The 19,461-nt window shown below is 53.9% G+C and overlaps 2 protein-coding genes across 3 annotated transcripts in view; one reads left to right on the top strand and one right to left on the bottom strand.

The window, feature by feature from the left end:
- The window catches only part of Dnah17 (dynein axonemal heavy chain 17), a 118,570-nt gene extending 100,332 nt beyond the window's left edge, over positions 1–18,238 (top strand). The window contains exons 69-80 of one of the 2 annotated variants that reach the window (XM_059272217.1): positions 1,285–1,407; positions 1,901–2,094; positions 3,911–4,059; positions 5,655–5,782; positions 6,085–6,312; positions 7,971–8,162; positions 13,233–13,412; positions 14,297–14,479; positions 15,410–15,592; positions 15,915–16,058; positions 16,502–16,727; positions 17,820–18,238. In XM_059272217.1, coding sequence (XP_059128200.1) covers positions 1,285–1,407; positions 1,901–2,094; positions 3,911–4,059; positions 5,655–5,782; positions 6,085–6,312; positions 7,971–8,162; positions 13,233–13,412; positions 14,297–14,479; positions 15,410–15,592; positions 15,915–16,058; positions 16,502–16,727; positions 17,820–18,067 — 2,178 coding nt within the window. In that variant the 3' untranslated portion in view covers positions 18,068–18,238. The remainder of the gene's footprint in view (positions 1–1,284; positions 1,408–1,900; positions 2,095–3,910; positions 4,060–5,654; positions 5,783–6,084; positions 6,313–7,970; positions 8,163–13,232; positions 13,413–14,296; positions 14,480–15,409; positions 15,593–15,914; positions 16,059–16,501; positions 16,728–17,819) is intronic. The other variant, XM_059272216.1, reaches the window with a different exon arrangement.
- The window catches only part of Pgs1 (phosphatidylglycerophosphate synthase 1), a 38,355-nt gene continuing 36,435 nt past the window's right edge, over positions 17,542–19,461 (bottom strand). Inside the window, exon 10 of the mRNA XM_059272218.1 lies at positions 17,542–17,912. The gene's annotated coding sequence lies outside the window, so the exon portion shown is untranslated. The remainder of the gene's footprint in view (positions 17,913–19,461) is intronic.

The following is a 19,461-nucleotide window of genomic DNA, read 5'->3' as shown; positions in this document are numbered from 1 at the left end:
TTTGCTGCAAAGCCCCAGGACCTACACGGGAGAAGCAGGGAACCAACTCCCACAAGTTGTCCCCTGGCCTCACACATGCGTTGTTACACACACATGTACAAAGAAAGAAAGAAAGAAATACAAGGGCTGGGGAAATGACTCAGTCTAACCTAATTTTCAAGGCCTAGCTCCCAGTGAGAGATCCTGTCTCAAAAAATAAGGTGGACAACCATGAGCCCATGGTTGACATCTGACCTCCACTTGTGTGCAATGTCTGCACGCAGGAGCACGTGTGCCCACACACACAAACAATCACACACACACACAAAGATGTATGGCTGTTCCAAGGAAGGACATTTGCATTTGTGTGCCGGAAGTCCTGCTGAAGTTTATGTTCTGTTCAGTTGGCTAACCAGCCTGTCTCAGCCGGGCGTGTGGCATGAGCTCAGAGCCTGAGCACTCAGGAGGCTGAGGCAGGGGTAGCACTTGAGCCAGGGAGTCAGCATCAGCTGTGAAGCATAACTAGGCCCTGTCGGGAAGGAAGGAAGGAAGGACGGATAGATAGATGGACAATGGCCTCAGTCCCCTTTGAAAGCACTGCTCACAGTGATAGTGTACTTTGTCTCCTGGTTCTGGAGTCAGCCTTCCTGCTGGCATGAGAGAACAGGACGGGGTGGACCCCCTTCATAACAAGCCATCTCCCCAAGAGATGGCCCAATCTTGGCACTGCCTCCATGTCTTAGTTGCCTGTCACCTGGTCCTACATCCCAGCAACTGCTGACCTGAGCATCATGATCCCACTGTAGACCAGGTGTGATGGCACACCCCTTTAATTCCATCCCTTAGGAGGCAGAAGCAGGCAGAGCTGGGTTCATATAGCCTGGTCAGCCGGGGCTACATAGTCTCTCTCTCTCTCTCTCTCTCTCTCTCTCTCTCTCTCTCTCTCTCTCTCTCTCTCTCTCTCTCTCTCTGTCTCTCACACACACACACACACACACACACACACACACACACACACAGATCCCAATGCAGGCTGTTTATGGGAGACATCTGAATTACCGCCCAGCCACCTACACTACATGTACCTATAGCCTGAGACCTCCTTAGTAGATAGGGGATTTTTTTTTTTAGGTTGGTGGGAATGTTCTAGAACTAAGTTGTGGCTGCATACCCTTATGAGTGTACTAATGCCAATTGCCTAATGTGCTTTAGTGTGAGTACAACGTGTTTTACATGTTTCACCCCAATTTAAAAAACACAAAAACAAGAAAAGCGCTTGAGCCCCACAGCCCCCTCGGCCCACAGGTCCTGTCCATGAAGAAGGAGCTGAATGCGATGGAGCTGGACTTCCTCCTGAGGTTCCCCTTCAAGGCAGGCGTCGTATCGCCCGTGGATTTCCTGCAGCACCAGAGCTGGGGGGGGATCAAGGTGGGTCCTCGCACTCGGTACCGCACCCCTTCCAACCAGTGTGGAGGATGCCCGTGCCCCGTCACAGGTGCCAGGGCCAGAGGAGGGGAGAAGCCAGGATGTCCGCAGCTCACAGACAGCCCTGCACTCATATTGAGTGTGTCATCATGGGTCTCCGCTGGCCTGCTCCGTGGGGACCTGCAGCAAGTCCCAGGCCACCCTGTGCCGGCATCCCTACACCCTGCCCTGTTCTAGGTCTGCTCACTCCTCAGGTTCCCAGATTCATGGCCAAGAGCCCTCAGGTCCCAGGTGTCAAGTTTCAGTCCAAACTGACCTGAGGTAGGCAGTGGCCTGAGGTGGGACAGCCCTGACAGCACCTCCTTGGAGGGAAAGGGTTAATGTGAGCCCCCAGGCCACACACCCTCATGGAAGCCTGGCCTGCAGGTGACAGGAAGAATAGCTGTGACCTTAATAACAGGTCACTGTGGTCACCGAGGCACCATGTCTGACTTAGGCCTTGTCAGAGATGGACGAGTTCAAAAACCTGGACAGTGACATTGAGGGATCCGCCAAGCGGTGGAAAAAGCTGGTGGAGTCGGAAGCCCCCGAGAAGGAGATCTTCCCCAAGGAGTGGAAGAACAAGACGGCCCTGCAGAAGCTGTGCATGGTGCGCTGCATGAGGCCCGACCGCATGACCTACGCTGTCAAGTGAGTGTCCCTCAGCCCCCGGCCTGGGCCTCTGGAACCCTCACTGTCTCAGGTCCTCTCCTAGCCCAGTCTGCAGGGGACACAGGCACTGGGTGAGGTGCTCTCATCCTGAGACCTAAGCTCCTTCTTTCATGTTTTAGATGTGGTCTCACGCAGCCTAGGCTGACCCTAAATTTTGTGTGTAGCCAAGGACTTTGAACTTCTGGTCCTTCTGTCTCTGCCTCCAGAGTACTAGGAGTAGAGGTGTACACCACCACACCCAGTTTTATGGGATGCTGAGGTTTGAACCCCAGGCCTTGTACGTGCTCGGCAAGCACTTTATTGACTGAACCACATTCTCAGCCCTGATCCTGGGTTCTTGTTGACTCTTGGTGTCTCAGGGTGTGATCCGCAGGACTGCTGGCCCTACTGGCCTGTGCAGAGGGACACCCTGTGACCAGAGATGAGAAAGCAGAGTCTCCCACACGAGGCTCTAAGGTTGAAAGAAGAGAGGAAAAAGAAAAGGAAAGGCCACCAGCACTGGGGAAACTCTCCGTGCCGAAATTTAGTGTCAATTGTAAGCGATGTAACTTTAAGCCTGAGCCCTCCCAGGGGGTGGGGGTGGGAGTGGGGGTGGGGCTAAAGGAAGGGAGGGATCACAGAGGGGGGGGGGCGGGGGCAGGCTAGAGTGGGATGGGCTAGCTTCTGAGCTTTCCATCTTTCCATGCAGCCTGGACACCGCCAGGTTTCCTCAGACCCACTCACATCCCCCAGAACCCCCTCTGACAAAGCAGGGCCCTGATGCAAGTTTATTCACGATTTGAGGACCTTTTCTGTTTTGTTTGTCTTGGTTGGAAGAGGACAGGGCCAGGATGGGTAGGGAGGAAGGACAGAGTGAAAAAATAGTTGTCACTGTGGCTGAGCCTGTGAGAGTGGAGAAAGGAACCTGGAACTAGCGAGGTAAAGAGGCTGGACAAGCAAAGGCGCCCGAGCATCTCAGATGGGCAGTTCTTAAGACCCTCCGGCCTCCCAGACCCCCAGGGCCTTCTGATCATCTCCCTGCTGTGTCTGGGAGCAAGTCCACAGCACAGGAATACAGCTGTGGTGTAGCCGTGGTCCTGCTTTCAAAGCTGGCGCTGGGCAGTAGCATCTCACTAGCTCAGGAGACTTAGACTGTTAGCCACCTGTGATGGAGGAAAGTGTGCAGACACTGAGATCCAAAGGTCACTCCAAGCATTGGACCGCATGCAGGACCACCCAAGGGACCCAGGACTTCTGGGCTGGGTCAGAAAGAGGGAATCTAGGGGCTCTAAAGCCATACTCTGCACAGAGCTTGCTCGACCCGCCCCCCTCCCCCCTCACAACATCGCACATGGACCTGGAGGCCCTTCGCAGCCAGGGCGGCATCCTTCCTGCCATTCCCTGGGCCTCTGGGATTGAAGGAGGAGAGCACTGCTGATTAAGACGGGGATTCAGCCAATTGGTAGAGTGCTTGCCTGGCATGCACAAAGCCCTGGGTTCATACCCTACCCCTGCATAAACTGCATGGTGACACCCAGAAACCTGTAACCCCAGTACTTAGAAAGTGGAGGCAGGAGGAGGGTCGTAGCCACGCAGCAAATACCAAGTCAGCCTGGGCTACTGGATGACTCCAGACCTTGTCAAAAAAAAAAAAAAAAAAAAAAAAGTAACGCTGCCACGTCCTTCCCCTTGACGTCTTCAGAGGAGGTCCACCCAGAACGGCTCACCCCCCTGGACCAAAGCCACCCACACACCCCTAGCCCTGGTCCCAAGCAGGGCCCAGCTGCCTGAGGTCCACAGAGCATGTTCCCCTCAGGAATTTCGTGGAAGAAAAGATGGGCAGCAAGTTTGTGGAAGGCCGGAGCGTGGAGTTCTCCAAGTCCTACAATGAGAGCAGCCCCTCCACGCCGATCTTCTTCATCCTGTCTCCCGGCGTCGATCCCCTCAAAGACGTGGAGGCCCTGGGTAAGTACAGCTGCAGAAGTGGGCCCCTGCGGGAAGGTGATACAAAACCACAGAGAGACCCCAAACTCCATGGGCACAGCTAAATCAAAACCGGGAACTGGCAAGGGGCGCTGCTGGGGTAGAGAAAAAGCAAGCCTACCAGTGGAATAAAAAGTGGGCAGCAGGGAGGCCACTCTGTACCCCGAGTCACCACGGCATCTTCCAGTCTGAGAACGGGTTGTCCCGAAAGGTTTAGAAAGGAGGTCCACCAATAAGCCCCTGCCCTGGCTAGTTCTATGTCAACTTGGCACAAGCTAAAGTCGTCTGGGAAGAGGGAACCTCAACTGAGAGAATGCCCCCGTGAGATTGGCCTGTGGGCCTGCCTGGGGGACATTTTCTTGGTTGGTGATTGATGTGGGAGGGTCCCGCCCACTGTGGGCGGGGCCACACAAAGCTAGGGGTCCTAGGTGTTGTAAGGAAGGGAACTGGGCAAGCCAGTGAGCAGCGCTGCTCCTCCCGTGGCCTTCATCAGCTCCTGCCTCCAGGTTCCTGTGTTGACTTCCTGCCCTGACCCTTCGTGACTGGGACTGGGATGTGTAAGCCAAATAAACCCTTTCCTCCCCAAGATGCTTTTGGTCACACTGTGACAAACAGTGACGGAAATCCTGACTAAGATAACTTACCACGTGTATTTTCTCCCAACAACCAAAACCTAGAAACAACTGGCCTCGGTTACTTTTTATCACAGCTGGGACCAAAAAAAAAAAAAAAAAAAAAAAAAAAAAAAAAAAAAAAAAAAAAAAAAAACCAAAAACCTGAAAAGGTAACTTAAGAAGGGTTTATTTTGGGTACGGTTTGGGGGTTCAGTCTATTGTTGTGGGGAAGGCACCATGGCAGGAGCCTGAAGCAGTTGGTCACATTATACCTGCTGTCAGGATAGTTCTCCTTGGACCCCAGCTCATAGGGCAGTACACTCATGTTCAGGGTGGCCTTCCTCCTTTTTTGAACCACCTCATAGAAATATCCAGAAGGGAGTTTCCATGGTGAATCTATACCCAGCCATGCTAACAATCAAAATTACCCATCACACACACACACACACACACACACACACACACACACACACAAATGGATTGCGATAGTGTAGCCAGAGCTTGCTATGGGTTATGACTCTGCCATTAACAAAGTCCATGTTACTTCATGGATGGAACTTAAAAGCATGGGGCTCATGCAAGCCAGTGGTAAAGCCCCCCGGTGAAGGTCTCAGAGTGTGTGATCCCATTTATATGAAATGTCCGTGACAGGCTGATCTACAGGGTTGCAGAATGAACAGCAGCTGCCAGGCAAGGAGAGTGGAAAGGGAGTCACTTCAAGGTCATGAGACACTCTGGGGTAGTGATGGTGGTACCAGAGACAGCTGCATGGCATGACCAGTTTCCCGAATCTCCCTGGGCCAACACCTTTCCAGATGGCTGAAGCACGGTCGTGTTACGGGATGTGTGTTTTCCCCACAATAAACAAGACGGGAGGCGTATGGCGTTCCTGGCTGCAAAAACGCAGAGCCTAAACCACTGCTCTGAATCATCCTCTGCTTTTCCTGTTTTTCCCCTCTTTAGGGAAAAAACTGGGATTTACCATAGACAATGGGAAACTCCACAACGTGTCCCTGGGTCAAGGACAAGAGGTGGTGGCGGAGAATGCGCTGGACGTGGCTGCCGAGAAAGGGCACTGGGTAATTCTGCAGGTGAGGGCTCCTCTGCCGCCATGGCCATGTCACTGGGGATAGGACAGAACCTCTCCCCTGCCTGGGGTGTCACCCCCCTTCCTCACGGTGGGAGGGGTACTGGGGACCACGTTGTCTGTGCTGTGAGCCCAAGGGACAAGGTTCATCCTAAGGCTTAATTACAGGACATGCTCTTCACCAGTTAGGGCAAACAGGGTCGGCGTAGGGCAGCCACCTTGCTGGGTGTTGCTCAGGGTGTTGTTAAGAGGCCTGGGGTTGCCATGGGGGTCCATCCGGGCCTGAGGCAGGGCTCCTTGCTGCAGAACATTCACCTGGTGGCAAGATGGCTGAGCACCCTGGACAAGAAAGTGGAGCGTTACAGCTCAGGCAGCCACGAGGACTACCGTGTGTTCATCAGTGCGGAGCCCGCCCCCACCCCGGAGGCACACATCATCCCCCAGGGCATCCTGGAAAACGCCATCAAAATCACCAACGAGCCGCCCACGGGCATGTATGCCAACCTGCACAAGGCACTGGACCTTTTCACTCAGGTAGGGAGGGGGACTGGGTGGCTCTCCACGGCCAGGCAGAGGAAACCGAGGCCCAGTAAGCCAAGACTTACCTCTGAGAGTTCCAGAAATTTCTCCATACTGACCCCCCATCCACACCACACCAGCACACTCACACGCTCAAGTCACCTTAAAGTATGTCCCTGAAGGCTGGGCAGACTCACCGACCCCCAAAGCCGTAGACGCCGCATGGCCTCTGATCAGCCTCAGGATGCTGTCAGTTGGCGGCGGTGCCCAGGATTACTGTGGCTCCTGAGGCCCCATCCCATCCTGGGTCACAGCACTCCCCTGACCCCACCCTCGGGAGGTGTGAAGCTTATTTGGGGCCACCTCACTGCTGGGGCAATGGGTGACTGCCAGGTAGTGGTGACACTGTCCCCACAGGAGCTCTGGCTCCATGGCCAAGTGTCCTCTGATACTGCCCTAAGCAAGGCAGCAGGTGATCAGGTCCTCCTCCACTGACAGGTACCGTGGCTTCTTGTTCCCTCCAGAGAGGAGGGTGGATGCAGGGGCTTTCCTGGCACCCTAGGGCTTCAGAGTGTCTACCTCCCCCCGACACAGTCTCTACACACAGGGCTCCTCCTTAGACCCAGTCTCTCGGTCCTCCAGTCAGCTCTGTGACCCCCCACCGTCTCATCCCCAGGCCACTGCTCCTACAAGGCTCTGGCACCTGGCTCCCCTCATCAGTTTCCGCTACAACCTCCTGTGACACACACTGCTTCTCCAGGCTGCAGCCTAAACCTCTGAGGCTTTGGGACCCTACATCCTCCTCACACACACCTACCCAGAGGGGACGTTGAGGAACACAGAGCTTCCTGTATCTCACTTAATACGCGGAGTATGAGTCCTCCACAAACCATCCCCAACCTGCTTTTAAAAGGCCACACCGCCATCAAAGTGTGACTGTCACAGAGAGCTGTGCAGATGCAGGGACAACTGACAGGCAGCACACACCTTTAATCCCAGCACTTGGGGGGCAGAGGCAGGTGGATCTCTGAGTTCGAGGCCAGCCTGGACTACAGAGTGAGTTCCAGGATAGCCAGGGCTACACAGAAACCCTGTCTGGGGGCGGGGTGGGGGGGGAACACCTCTATTGAAGAGCCAGTGAGGTTACTCAGCAAGTAAGGGTGCTTGCCACCAAAAATCCTAACAACTTGAGTTCTATCCCCAGACCCTACATGTAGGCATGCAGGATGCAGAGAACTGACTCTGACCTACACACTCACATGCAGACATGTGCACGCACACCATGGCACACACATTCACAGTAAATTAATGTTAAAGTTTAAATATATATCAAGGGTGGGTATGCATGCCTGTAACCTCAGCACCCAGAAGACCGAGACAGGATTTTGAGTTCCAGCTGAGCCTGATAGGTAGCAAGACCCAGAGTTAAAAAAAAAGAAAAAAGAAAAAAAGTATATCATATAGGAAACACATAAACCAGGAACACAGTTGTGTGGATTTCCCGGGGAACTAACCCTCCCTGGGTTCTCAGATGGGCGCCCCTGTGGCTGCTGTGAGGGAGCAGTGTGATGGGGCCAGTCAATGGCTTTAGCCCCCCCACCGGCTGGCCGATACAGAACTGAGCATCTCAGTGTAGAATCAACCCTCTTGGCTTCCTCTTGTCCACTTGACAGGACACCTTGGAGATGTGCACCAAAGAGATCGAGTTCAAGTGCATCCTCTTCGCCTTGTGCTACTTCCACGCCGTAGTGGCCGAGAGGCGCAAGTTTGGTGCCCAGGGCTGGAACCGGTCATATCCCTTCAACAATGGGGACCTCACCATCTCCATCAATGTGCTCTACAACTACCTGGAAGCCAACCCCAAGGTGAGCACTGCACGCAGCATCCCCACTCCCTACCCCCGGGATGGGACATAATCGATCCTTCCTTGCATTCCTGGGGGTTGCTGTCTGGACCAGGTATCTCCAGATCTTGGCATCATACTCAACACATTGGAAAAAGCGCACACAGATGGGAGTGTGGCAAAGAGTTCATTGAGAAGCGAGGTTGCTGTGGTGCAGATCAAACACACTGTCGGCGAACTTCGAGCTCTGTGACTTAGTGTCCAGGGTCCCAAGTGCTAGGAAGGAAGGATCTGGTGCTGAGGGCATTTTGATGGACAGCTTGGGTCACGTGTTTCTCTGATGCACATGTTCTTCCTGACGATGCGTCTTATTTTAACTGTATACATGCCCAATTATGCACAGGCATGAGAAGGTAGATAGGGGGCTGGAGAGATGGCTCAGTTGTTAAAAGCACTTGCTGCTCTTTTGGAGAATCAGAGTTCAGATCTCAGCACCCACGACAGGAAGGGACGCCATCACCCATAACTGCAGAGCCAGGCAATCTGGCCTCTGCAGGGACCTGCATACATGTGCACACGCCCAAACACATACACACTTTATTATTTATTTACTAATTCATTCATTGGTTTTTCAAAACAGGGTTTCTCTTTGTAGCCCTGGCTGTCTTAGAATTCCCTCTGTAGACCAGGCTAACACCATCCAGCACACTTTTTTCTTTTTTTTTAAAGATGGTAAATAAAAGTTCTTCCCTAGAAGTTCACTCAGGACAGTCTGCCTTACCACGCATGCACCCGAAAGTACCCGAGGTCTGATCGGCCCATGCTGATCACTCTCATGCGTCCTGGTGTTTGAATGGAAACTGAGCACAAAAGGGAAATGACCACGGTACTCCTAAGAAAGGAGCAGCCTACCCCACTATGGGAGACCTGGATGGGCAGGTGAGGGTCCCAGGCTGCCAGGTGCAGTGTGAAGAGAGGGGTGTGTACACAGCCCGAGCCAAGCAGAAGCTTGGTGGTTAAGTTTCCATTCTCCTCCTCCCTCCCTCCCTCTCCCCTCCCTCTCTATCCTCCCTCCCCCTCCCTCTCTCCTTTTTCTCCCCTCCCTCTCCCTCCCTTCCTCCCTCTTCCCTCCCTCCTTCCCTCCCTCTCTCCTTCCTGCTCTCTCCCCTCCCCTCCCTTCCTCTCCCTCCCTCTCTCCCTTCCTCCTTCTTCCCTCTCTCCTCCCTTTCCCTCTCTTACCCTCCCTCCCTCCCTCTCTCCCTCCCTTTCCCCTCCCCTCCCTCCTTCTCTCCCTCCCTCCCATCCTTCCTTAGTTCTTTACCATATGTTTAAAAGATGTTGAGTGGGTTCCATAAACGGAAGTAAATCTAAAGACCCAGCTGTGACTCTCCCAAGGCCTCTTATGTCTGTCAGATGAGGGCAAGCAGAAGAGTCACCCTGGATCGGATGCCAGTCTCCAGAGTCCCCTCCTGCTGGCCATCCCCTTAAAGAAAGCTTAATAAATGGCATGGTGGTGCGAGCCTGTAATCCCAGCACTCAGGTGGGGGGGGGCAGGTACAGGGAGGGGACCCGGAGTACAGGGAATGCAAGGTCACCCTTAGCTACATAGCAAGTCCAAGGTCAGCCTGGGATACATGAGACCTGGAAGAGAGAGGAGAGGCAATGGTCAGGAGAGAAGGACGCTCCCTGTGGGCAGCCAAGTGACATGTGGCCTGAGGCTCAGGGGCCGCTGCACTCTCCCTCAGTGCACAGGCCCTGCCTGGTTCTAAGCAATCTCCAGCAGCGATGGCATTGGTCACCATCTCATACAGCTGTCCTCAAAAAGTCCTTGCTAGTGCCCTCTGAGGACCACTCAAGTGATTCTGCAGGCAGATGGGAGAACTCACCCCATCTCTCCTGCAGAAGGCACCACCTTCCTTGACGGAGACTGGGCAATATAATGTTGCCTGGACCACAGTCATGGCAACCAGTCTGAGCCACGGTTCATTGTCCTGGCAACACACCCAACCTGGCTGGAGCAGGAAGGCAAACTGGGGAGATGCCACCGCCTGCAGGGACACAGTCCCCACCTGTGGGTGATGAGACCGTCCCTGACTGCATTTCACCTGTGACACTCCCAAGCGAATGCAGAGAGAAGATGCCAGCAGAGGGCCTCTGGGGAGACAACCAGGAGGGGCGATCGTGCCAGGGTTGTGTGAGGACCTCAGCCCCACAAGCACATGGGTTCCAATCTGCTGAGAACATCCTGTCCTACGGTGACAGGAGTGTCCTGGCAAGCCCAGCATTCTGTCCAGTCTGCACTGCCGACCTTCCTCCATCAGAGCTCAGGCTTCAGGAGGCTCTGGACACTCCCTCAATACCGGGTCAGGTCTGATGCTAAGCAACCTCTGGCAGTAGTCTCCAGTGGCCACCATCTCATCCCCCATGCCTGTCTTAAGGATAGATCCGGGACTTGTGCGGCAGGTGAGAGAACCCACCTGTCTCTCTGGGGATCAGGCCCTGAGCCCAGCTGCTTCTGAAATGGCTGCTTAGAAAAACGAGAAGACCCAGAAAAGAAAACTCTGGTGAGGAGCTGGAGAGAGGGCTCAGTAGCCAAGAGCACTGGCTGCTTTCGCAAAGGACCTGAGTTCAGATCCCAGCACCCACATGGTGGCTCAGAAACTGTCTATAATTCTAGATCCGGAGCATCTGATGCCCTCTGAAAAACAATGATGTCATTGATGCACATCAAAATACTAAACAATCCAATTAAAAATGGGCTATGGAGCTAAACAGAGAATTCTCAAAAGAAGAATCTCAAATGGCTGAAAGACATTCAAGGAAATGCTCTACATCCTTAGTCATCAGAGAAATGCAAATCAAAACGACTCTGAGATACCACCTTACACCTGTCAGAATGGCTATAATCAAAAACACTAATGACAGTCAATGTTGGAGAGGATTCGGAGCAAGGAGAACACTCCTCCACTGTTGGTGGGAGTGAAAACTTGTACAACCACTGTGGAAATCAGTATAGCGGTTTCTCAGAAAATTGGAAATCGATCTACCTCAAGACCCAGCTATACCACTCTTGGGCATATACCCAAGGAACGCTCAGTCATACCACAAAGATACATGCTCAACTATGTTCATAGCAGCATCATTCATAATAGCCAGAACCTGGAAACAACCTAGATGCCGTCAACTGAAGAGTGGATTAAGAAAATGTGGTACATCTACACAATGGAGTACTACTCAGCAGAGAAAAACAATGGCATCTTTATTTTTAAAAATATATTTATTAAACAAAACAAAAACTCTGAAGTTAGGAAATAACAATTCAGGACCAGGTGGCTCTGTGGGTAAAGCTCTGAATGTCCGAGTGTGCCAATCTGAGGTCAGATCCCCAGCAACCACACCTGTAATCCCAGCACCCCTACAGAGACAGGATGGCCCCAGAAACTCAAGAGTCAGTTAGCCTAGGGTACACAGCAGTAAAGAAGTCCTGTCTCAAACAAGGTGGTCCTCTGACCTCCACATGCATGCCACTGCATGTGCTGGCCCTCACACAAGTGTACACACGCACACACAAGCACACACACACACATACTACACACTCATCTCTCTCTCTCTCACACACACACACACACAATGAGAACTCAAAGCACACTTGTGTTTTGAGTGAAAGTTCACAAAACTAAGTCAGATAAATGGTTAATCAACCAATTTCACTAAAACTCCATCAAGCGCTCTCAGGCAGGACACTGTGGTGGCTACAGAAATGCCAGCCACCATGCCTGGGGAGAAGGCATGCGTGTACAAGCTGTAGTCGGCTGAGGGGACTTGAGTGGTGCAGTCCTACCGCAGTGCTGCCCAGACAGCAGAATTGGGGTGCAGAGGTGCCGGTCCACAGGCTCAGCCAGAAAGAGGGCCTCAGGAACAAGACCCACCTGTCACAGGTCAGGAAGCCGCTGACTTTGCTTCAAGAGGCTGCCAGAAAATGCAGATGTGCAGCTGTGGCTCCCTGCACTCTCTCGGGCTGCTGTGGGCAGCAGGAACGGGTCACATGCGGAAAGGCCTGGCTTTGTAGATAAGGAGACATGTGAACCAGGCTTTGAAAGACCAAGCGTATCTTGGCCAGTGATCCTAGGGCGAGGGGCGTGGACTGGGCAGAAGGTAGGCTGAAGGGAACCAAGAAGACACAGGGTGGACAGTCCACCTGACCCAACGGGAGAGGCAGCGCTAGCAGCGCCAGGCTGTGAAGTGCACACATCTTTTCTAGAAGCCTGGGGAACCCAGGATCTGGCTGGGCTTGCTGAGCACCCAGCTCCCACAGAGACCCACACTGACAGAGCTGTGTAGGAAGAGGAAGTGAGGTAGCTGGGCTAAGATAGCCAATGAGAGGGCAGAACAGCAAGGCAATAAAGGCATGGGGAGACAGGAAGTAACACGCATTTGGAAGCTGCAGAGTTGGTGAGGTGAGGTTGGCTGGTGGCTTTCCCTATTTCCCTGGTCTAAGGCTTTCACCCCTATATTTGGCTCCGTGTTTATTATTTAATAAGACTATTTTAGAAATTCGTCTGCACTGCACAGCTCCATGAAGGACAGTTACTGGTAGAGTGTTATTGAATAAGCAGAGGCCACAGCTGTTCAAGATGGGTCAGAAGACCCACTGGTTCACATTAGACATGCAATTGACTGGACTTTTAGCCAACAGAAGATGTGGGGGCTGGCACCAACTCTCATGAGCAGAATCCAACTGCTGTCTGAAATTCAGACCGACGGTTGAGGCAGAGCCCAGGGAACCAGGAAGGAGTGGGTGACCCATGACACCTGGGGCACCAGCAGAGGAGCCTTCAAATTGTCCCTATGAAGGAGAAAATGAGGCTGAAGCCAGCCTGAAACCATAGCCAAAGCAGAGTCCCAGAGGGGCTAGCCTGAGACTCAGACACTGAGGTGCAGGAATGGGAAAAGGTGCCCCTTGGCAGCTAGGTGGTCACAGGTGACCCTGAAGGAAAGCAGCCAGGGAGCAGGCCTTGCTGAGCCATCTAGCCTCACGAATGTGAATGACAAAAGATGAGGGTGGCGCTCATGTCCCCCCCCCCTTTCTAAGGTGCCCTGGGATGATCTCCGCTACCTCTTTGGTGAGATCATGTACGGAGGCCACATCACTGATGACTGGGACCGCAGGCTGTGCAGGACCTACCTGGCAGAGTACATCCGTGTGGAGATGCTGGAAGGAGAGGTGCTGCTGGCACCCGGGTTTCAGATCCCCCCCAACCTGGACTACAAGGTAGGGAGAGGCGCCCTGCTTGGGGGCTCGCTATGCGACCAGGCCAGCCAAGACCAATCCATCCTGACTACTCCCTGAGGGGCCCACACCCCAAAAGACCTATCAGGTGCTAGGGGTGTAGATAATGGACAGAGTGCTTGCTTAGCATGCACGGAGCCCTGGGTTCCATGTCCCAGCACCAAATAAACTTGTCATGCTGGCCCGCAACTGTAATCCTAGCACTGGGGAGGGCCGATCCTAGGAGTTCAAGGTAGTGAGTTTGAGGCCATCCTGGGTTACAGGAGACCCTGTCTCAAAAACAACAAAAATAGCCCATCAGTAACTGAGCAAGAATCCAAGTACCCAAAATGAGGAGCAGCCCGTGTGGCCCCAAGGAAGCAGGTGGAAATGCCATCATGTCTGGGGAAGGAGGGAGGTGGTCAGCAGGATTGCCCTAGGATAGACCACGTGGGAGGTGCCACTAAAGAAGCCAGGCGGTGGGCTGGTGAGATGGCTCAGAGGTTAAGAGCACTGACTGTTCTTCCAAAGGTCCTGAGTTCAATTCCCAGCAACCACATGGTGGCTGAAAACCATCTGTAATGAGATCTGGTTCCCTCTTTGGGCCTGCAGGGATCCATGCAGGCCGAATACTGTATACATAATAAATAAATAAATTTAAAAAAAAAAAAAAAAAAAAGAAGCCAGGCGGTGGTGGCGCATGCCTAAACTCTTAGCACTTGGTGGGCAGAAGCAGACGGCTCTCTGTGAGTTTGAAGACAGCCTAATCTACATAGCGAATTCCAGACAGGCAGAGTTACACAGAGAACCCTTGTCTCAAGAAAAAAGAGAGAGAAATGCCTAGAAGACAGTGGACCTCAACAGCATAATTAACCACTCTTTTCCAGGGCTACCATGAGTACATCGATGAGAACCTGCCCCCCGAGAGTCCTTACCTGTACGGCCTGCACCCCAATGCAGAGATTGGCTTCCTGACAGTCACCTCAGAGAAGCTGTTCCGCACAGTCCTGGAAATGCAACCCAAAGAGACAGACTCGGGAGCAGGCACAGGGGTGTCACGTGAGGAAAAGGTAGGACCTGTCCATGTCCCCAGCAACAGGGACAAGCAGGGCCTAGAGGGCTAGGAGGCACAGTGCAGCCTCGCCTAGGGACAGTACCTGGGCAGCTTGTTGAGTTGGGTGCACTCAGCCTTGGGAACTACAAATTCTGGAGTCAGGGTGTGGTCTACAACTGGTTGCAGACATGACTGGCCTCATACTTTGGGCACAGAGCTGTGGGATGCAGCAAAGTGGTTCCCCTAGGACAAGGAGCTCGGAGGACAGCCTGGGCACAGGCAGTCAGAAGACTGCATGACAGCACTGTGTAGACTCCTTTGCCCGGCTTGCCTTGGCACCCCGAGGCTCCAGCACCTTCCTCGATTTCTCTTATCTCCTGGGAAAGATCTGTCACACCTCAGCTAAGCTTGGGGCGAAACAGTAAGTAGGCCAAAACTGTAATCAAAAGCCCCTGCTTGCTATCCAGGGTCTGGAATTATTGACCTAGCAATTGAAACCAGAAATCTACTGTTGAGCCAGGTGTAGATTACACCTGTAATCCCGCATTCTAGAGGATGTGAGGCAGGAGGATCTCAAGTTAGGGCCAGACTGGGTGGCGTGGTGTTCCAGGTTGGACTGAGATGACAGTCTACTGATGGATGGTGGTGGATGACCATCCTTCCCACTGTGTGTTTGTGTGTGTGGAGGTGATGGTACAGCTCCACAGAAGGCTCAACCAGTTCTGTGCCCGCTCGGGCACCTGATGTGGTGAGGAAGCTGGAGCATGTGTGCCTGGAGTCACTAGGCCACCAGGCCTGATACACTTACAGCCCTGGTAAATGTGGCTGCTCCCCACAACCCCGCCCCCTCAGGTTTGAGCAGGCCCCGCCCCCAGACACTGCTGGGGGTGTGGTCTCCATTGGTGACTACCGCAGTAACAGGAGTTTGCCTGGCATTGGCTTTTAGGTGAAGGCTGTGCTGGATGACATCCTTGAGAAGATTCCAGAGACCTTCAACATGGCTGAGATCATGGCAAAAGCTGCTGAAAAGACCCCCTATGTGGTTGTCGCCTTTCAAGAATGTGAAAGAATGAACATCCTCACCAACGAGATGAGACGCTCACTGAAGGAGCTGAACCTGGGGCTGAAGGTAAAAACCATGGGTCATCCAGGACACGGGTCTGGAGCTTGTGAAACGGGCTAGTCTGCAGACAGCCAAACAGTGTACCTCCGGCCTCCAGCCTGGCTCCTGGAGACTGGTGTGGGACCCTCTGACCCTTGTCTAACCCCTTCCTTCCCTGGTCTGGAATCCTGCACCCTCCAACACAGGCCACCAAGATCGGCTATTGCCTGGCCATGATCTCTGGAGGTGCCACAGAGAGCCATCCATGCTGGGAACTCAGGAATATAGTGAGCCCCCCTGCCCCCATCCTGACCACATCCCTCCTCCAAAATCTGACCATGTCCCTTAGGGTGAGCTGACCATCACAACCGACATGGAGGACCTGTCCACAGCTCTGTTCTATGACACTGTGCCTGAAACATGGGTGGCCCGGGCCTACCCCTCCATGATGGGCTTGGCGGCTTGGTATGCCGACCTGCTGCAACGTATCAGGGTAAGTCACAGGACCCTGGAGCCTCCAGGAACCTATGCACCATGGCCTGCCTCGGAGTCCCCAGCGGCCACCACTGCCAAAGCAGGTGGGAAGGCCTGGCCACAGTCATGTCCTCACGGTTCTTCTTCTTGATCATGCACCACGCACGCACGCACGCACGCATGCACGCACGCACGCACGCACGCAGCGTGACTTCCCAAGGAGGGAAACAGCAGAGGAGAGTGCAGAGAGCTCAGGAGAGCCCCAGAGGGAGGGCAGAGGCAAGTGCAAAAGCTGCTTCTGGGTCCAGCATCGAGCCATTCCCTCACCATTCCCTCACCATTCCCTCACCATTCCCTCACCATTCCCTCACGGAAGGCCACAGGCTTCTCAGGTGAAGCCAGCCTCAGCCGAGAACCCTCCCCTTCCCTAGTCTGTGCCCACAGCAAGTCGTTTCCTTCCAGGAGCTCGAAGCCTGGACCACAGACTTCGCCCTGCCCACCACTGTGTGGCTGGCCGGGTTCTTCAACCCACAGTCATTTCTCACTGCCATCATGCAGTCCATGGCCAGGAAAAATGAGTGGCCCCTGGACAAGATGTGTCTGTCTGTGGAGGTGACGAAGAAGAACCGTGAGGACATGACTGCTCCTCCCCGAGAGGGCTCCTACGTGTATGGGCTCTTCATGGAAGGTAACAGTCTGTCCAGGAAGCTTCTAGAGCCACTCCCATTCAGCTGTGGATGAGACAGGCTGGGCAAGCCTGGGGTAGGGGTGGGCTTGGAGCCACCCTGAGCTCTAGAGGGGACTGACGGGTAGAGGCCTGGAACAAAGACCCACTCCAAGCTGAGCACGGCGTGCATGCCTACATTTCCAGCACCTGTGAGGCCGAGGCTAGAGGACTGCTGGGATTCCACGGGCAGTAGGAAGAGCCCATCTCAAAAGACAAACCTCATCCCAGGCAGCTTGGGCTCTACCCAAGACAGGAGCATTTGTATGCAGGCAGTTGAACCAGTTTAGACGTGATGAGGAATGCAGCCTCCAAACTGAAGCAGCTTTGTTGAGTCAGGGGCTCCAGGGCACATGGGCTGACCCTCAGCCAGCACTCCTGAGGCTCCCCCAAGCAAAGGCTTCAAGGAGGAAGGCCAGGCTGCCCATCAAGCCAGGAGAGCAGGAGGGTAGACAGGTAGAGGTGCCACTAGAATCCATGCAAGAAGGCTGTGTCCTCAGACCCACTCCAGCCAATTCCCCCCGTGCTATGTCAGGAGCAGGCCAGCTGAGGCTCACACCCCCATTCTCCATGTTTATTATGGAATGCCACACAGGACACAGGAACACAAGTAGACAGGACGAGAGATGACAGCAGTCTGGCTAAGGGCAGATAGTGTTTATATAGGCATATATATATATATATAACTTATTCCCTATGTACAGAGGGTAGACATTCATTACACAGGAAGGATCAGGAAGGGACGGTGCTGGACTCTTCAGCTGTAGTCAGTCTGCTGCTGCTGCTGCTGCTGCTGCTGCCGTTCAGAAGGCTGAGATGAGGCTCTGAGGAGATGCGGCCTCAGAGCCGTTACAGCATTCAGAGTCGCCTCCAAGTCCTCAGTTCATACCCCATGTTTGGCACTTTCAGCCCCTGGCACCTGGCCTGAACTCTTCAGGGCTCCCACTTCACTGGCCTCTCTCTCTGCTGGTGCCTCCCTCATTCACAGTCAGCACTCCAAACAGGGGGCTCAGCCTCCTGTACATACCCAGACCGTCAGCTACATTGTCCCCACAGGAGCTCGCTGGGACACCCAGACCGGAGTCATTGCTGAAGCACGGCTGAAGGACCTCACACCAGTCATGCCTGTCATCTTCATCAAGGCCATTCCTGTGGACCGAATGGAGACCAAGAACATCTATGAGTGCCCCGTGTACAAGACGCGTATCCGAGGACCCACCTATGTCTGGACCTTTAACCTGAAGACCAAAGAAAAGGCAGCCAAGTGGATCCTGGCTGCAGTGGCCCTGCTCCTGCAGGTGTAGTTGCTCCTGCAGCCCGACCCTGTGGTTCCAATCGGAAACGCAGCCTTGCAACTGTCACTTTACAGGAACTGACAGCAATTTTTTTGACTTCTTACCAACTCCAGTGCACCCGGACCATGCAGAGGGCAGAGGTGGGTGGGAGCACAGATTAAAACAATTGCAATCACGGTACCAGTCTGACTGTACTCAGTGCCTGATGTCACCCAGGGCCTGGCCCAGCAGTGAAGCCTGATTCCCAGCAGCTCAGAGAAAACACCCTGGGAACCAGACCCTGAATCCTGACTTCCGGGAGGAGGGAACTTATCTCGAAAGGAGCAGCTGGGGTTAGGGAGCGGCACTCACCCTGGCCGGATACTGCACACAAAGCCCACAGCCGGGGACCAGGTGCGCCCTCCACACCAAGCTCTCAAGAAAGGGAGCGCCTGAAGTAATAATCTCAACAATGTCTTCTTCCCTAAACTCTGTCCTAGACAACAACATGCAAACCATGACGCAGGTGCCGCCATGCTCTGTATGCGGCCGTCCTTCCCCACTGAAGGGACCACACAGAACACAGTGAGAGCAGGAGCAGCGGTCCAGGGTAGCACCCACACACACACCCCGTGGTTTTTGTCTATTCTGCCCCTTCACCCTCAGTCCACACTTCTTGCAGGTGAGTGTGCACACGTCCCTGGGACTGCTCCGCTAACTGTGGGGTGCCTATGTGGGCTACTCAATGGTTTTATTTCACCTAATACACACCCCCCTTGTCAACCAAACAGCCAGTAGGCCCATTCACACAGTAAAGCCCCTGCCCCAGGTGATGGTGGGCAGAGAGGTGACACTGGCTGAGGCCCCTCTGACTGGCTGGTTGGGAGTCTGTCTGCATCAGTACCATTAGCAGAAAAAACGAAGCCTGGGCCTCAGAGACTGGTAGTGCTGATGCTGGACATGCAGCCAAGTGGTCAGACTACAAGCAGGTGGCAGGGTGAGGGGAGCTAGACAAGAGGGTGACAGGAAACAGCCAGCCAAGCCTCTAACTCCAGCCAAGGGGCTCCCTGGGGAGCGAGGCACTGCTCAGGGTTTCTAAGGCTTCAAAGCTGCAAAGGAACGCAGACCTCGCAGAAACAAACTGTCCACCCCAGCTTGTCTGACCTTCTGTGAACACTGCCCTGATGCCTGAGCCCCAAATGGGGACAGAGGAGCTTCAGGCCAGGCCTAGTTCCTGGGCAACTTCTTCTGCTGGCCAGAGGGGGTCACTGCAGCCCCACAGGACGGCATAGCCAGCAGGGTTCCAGGCAACCTGTTCCAATCCCCGGTCATAACCACAAATGGGTTTTTCCAATTTTGCCTCTGGAGTCTGAAATAAAACAGTAACTCTCCACATGTACAAACTGTCTCCATACCTCCCAAAG

The sequence above is a fragment of the Peromyscus eremicus genome, chromosome 8a (genome assembly GCF_949786415.1).
Source record: "Peromyscus eremicus chromosome 8a, PerEre_H2_v1, whole genome shotgun sequence".
Lineage (NCBI taxonomy): Eukaryota > Metazoa > Chordata > Mammalia > Rodentia > Cricetidae > Peromyscus > Peromyscus eremicus.
This window is presented reverse-complemented; position numbering and strand designations above follow the sequence as displayed.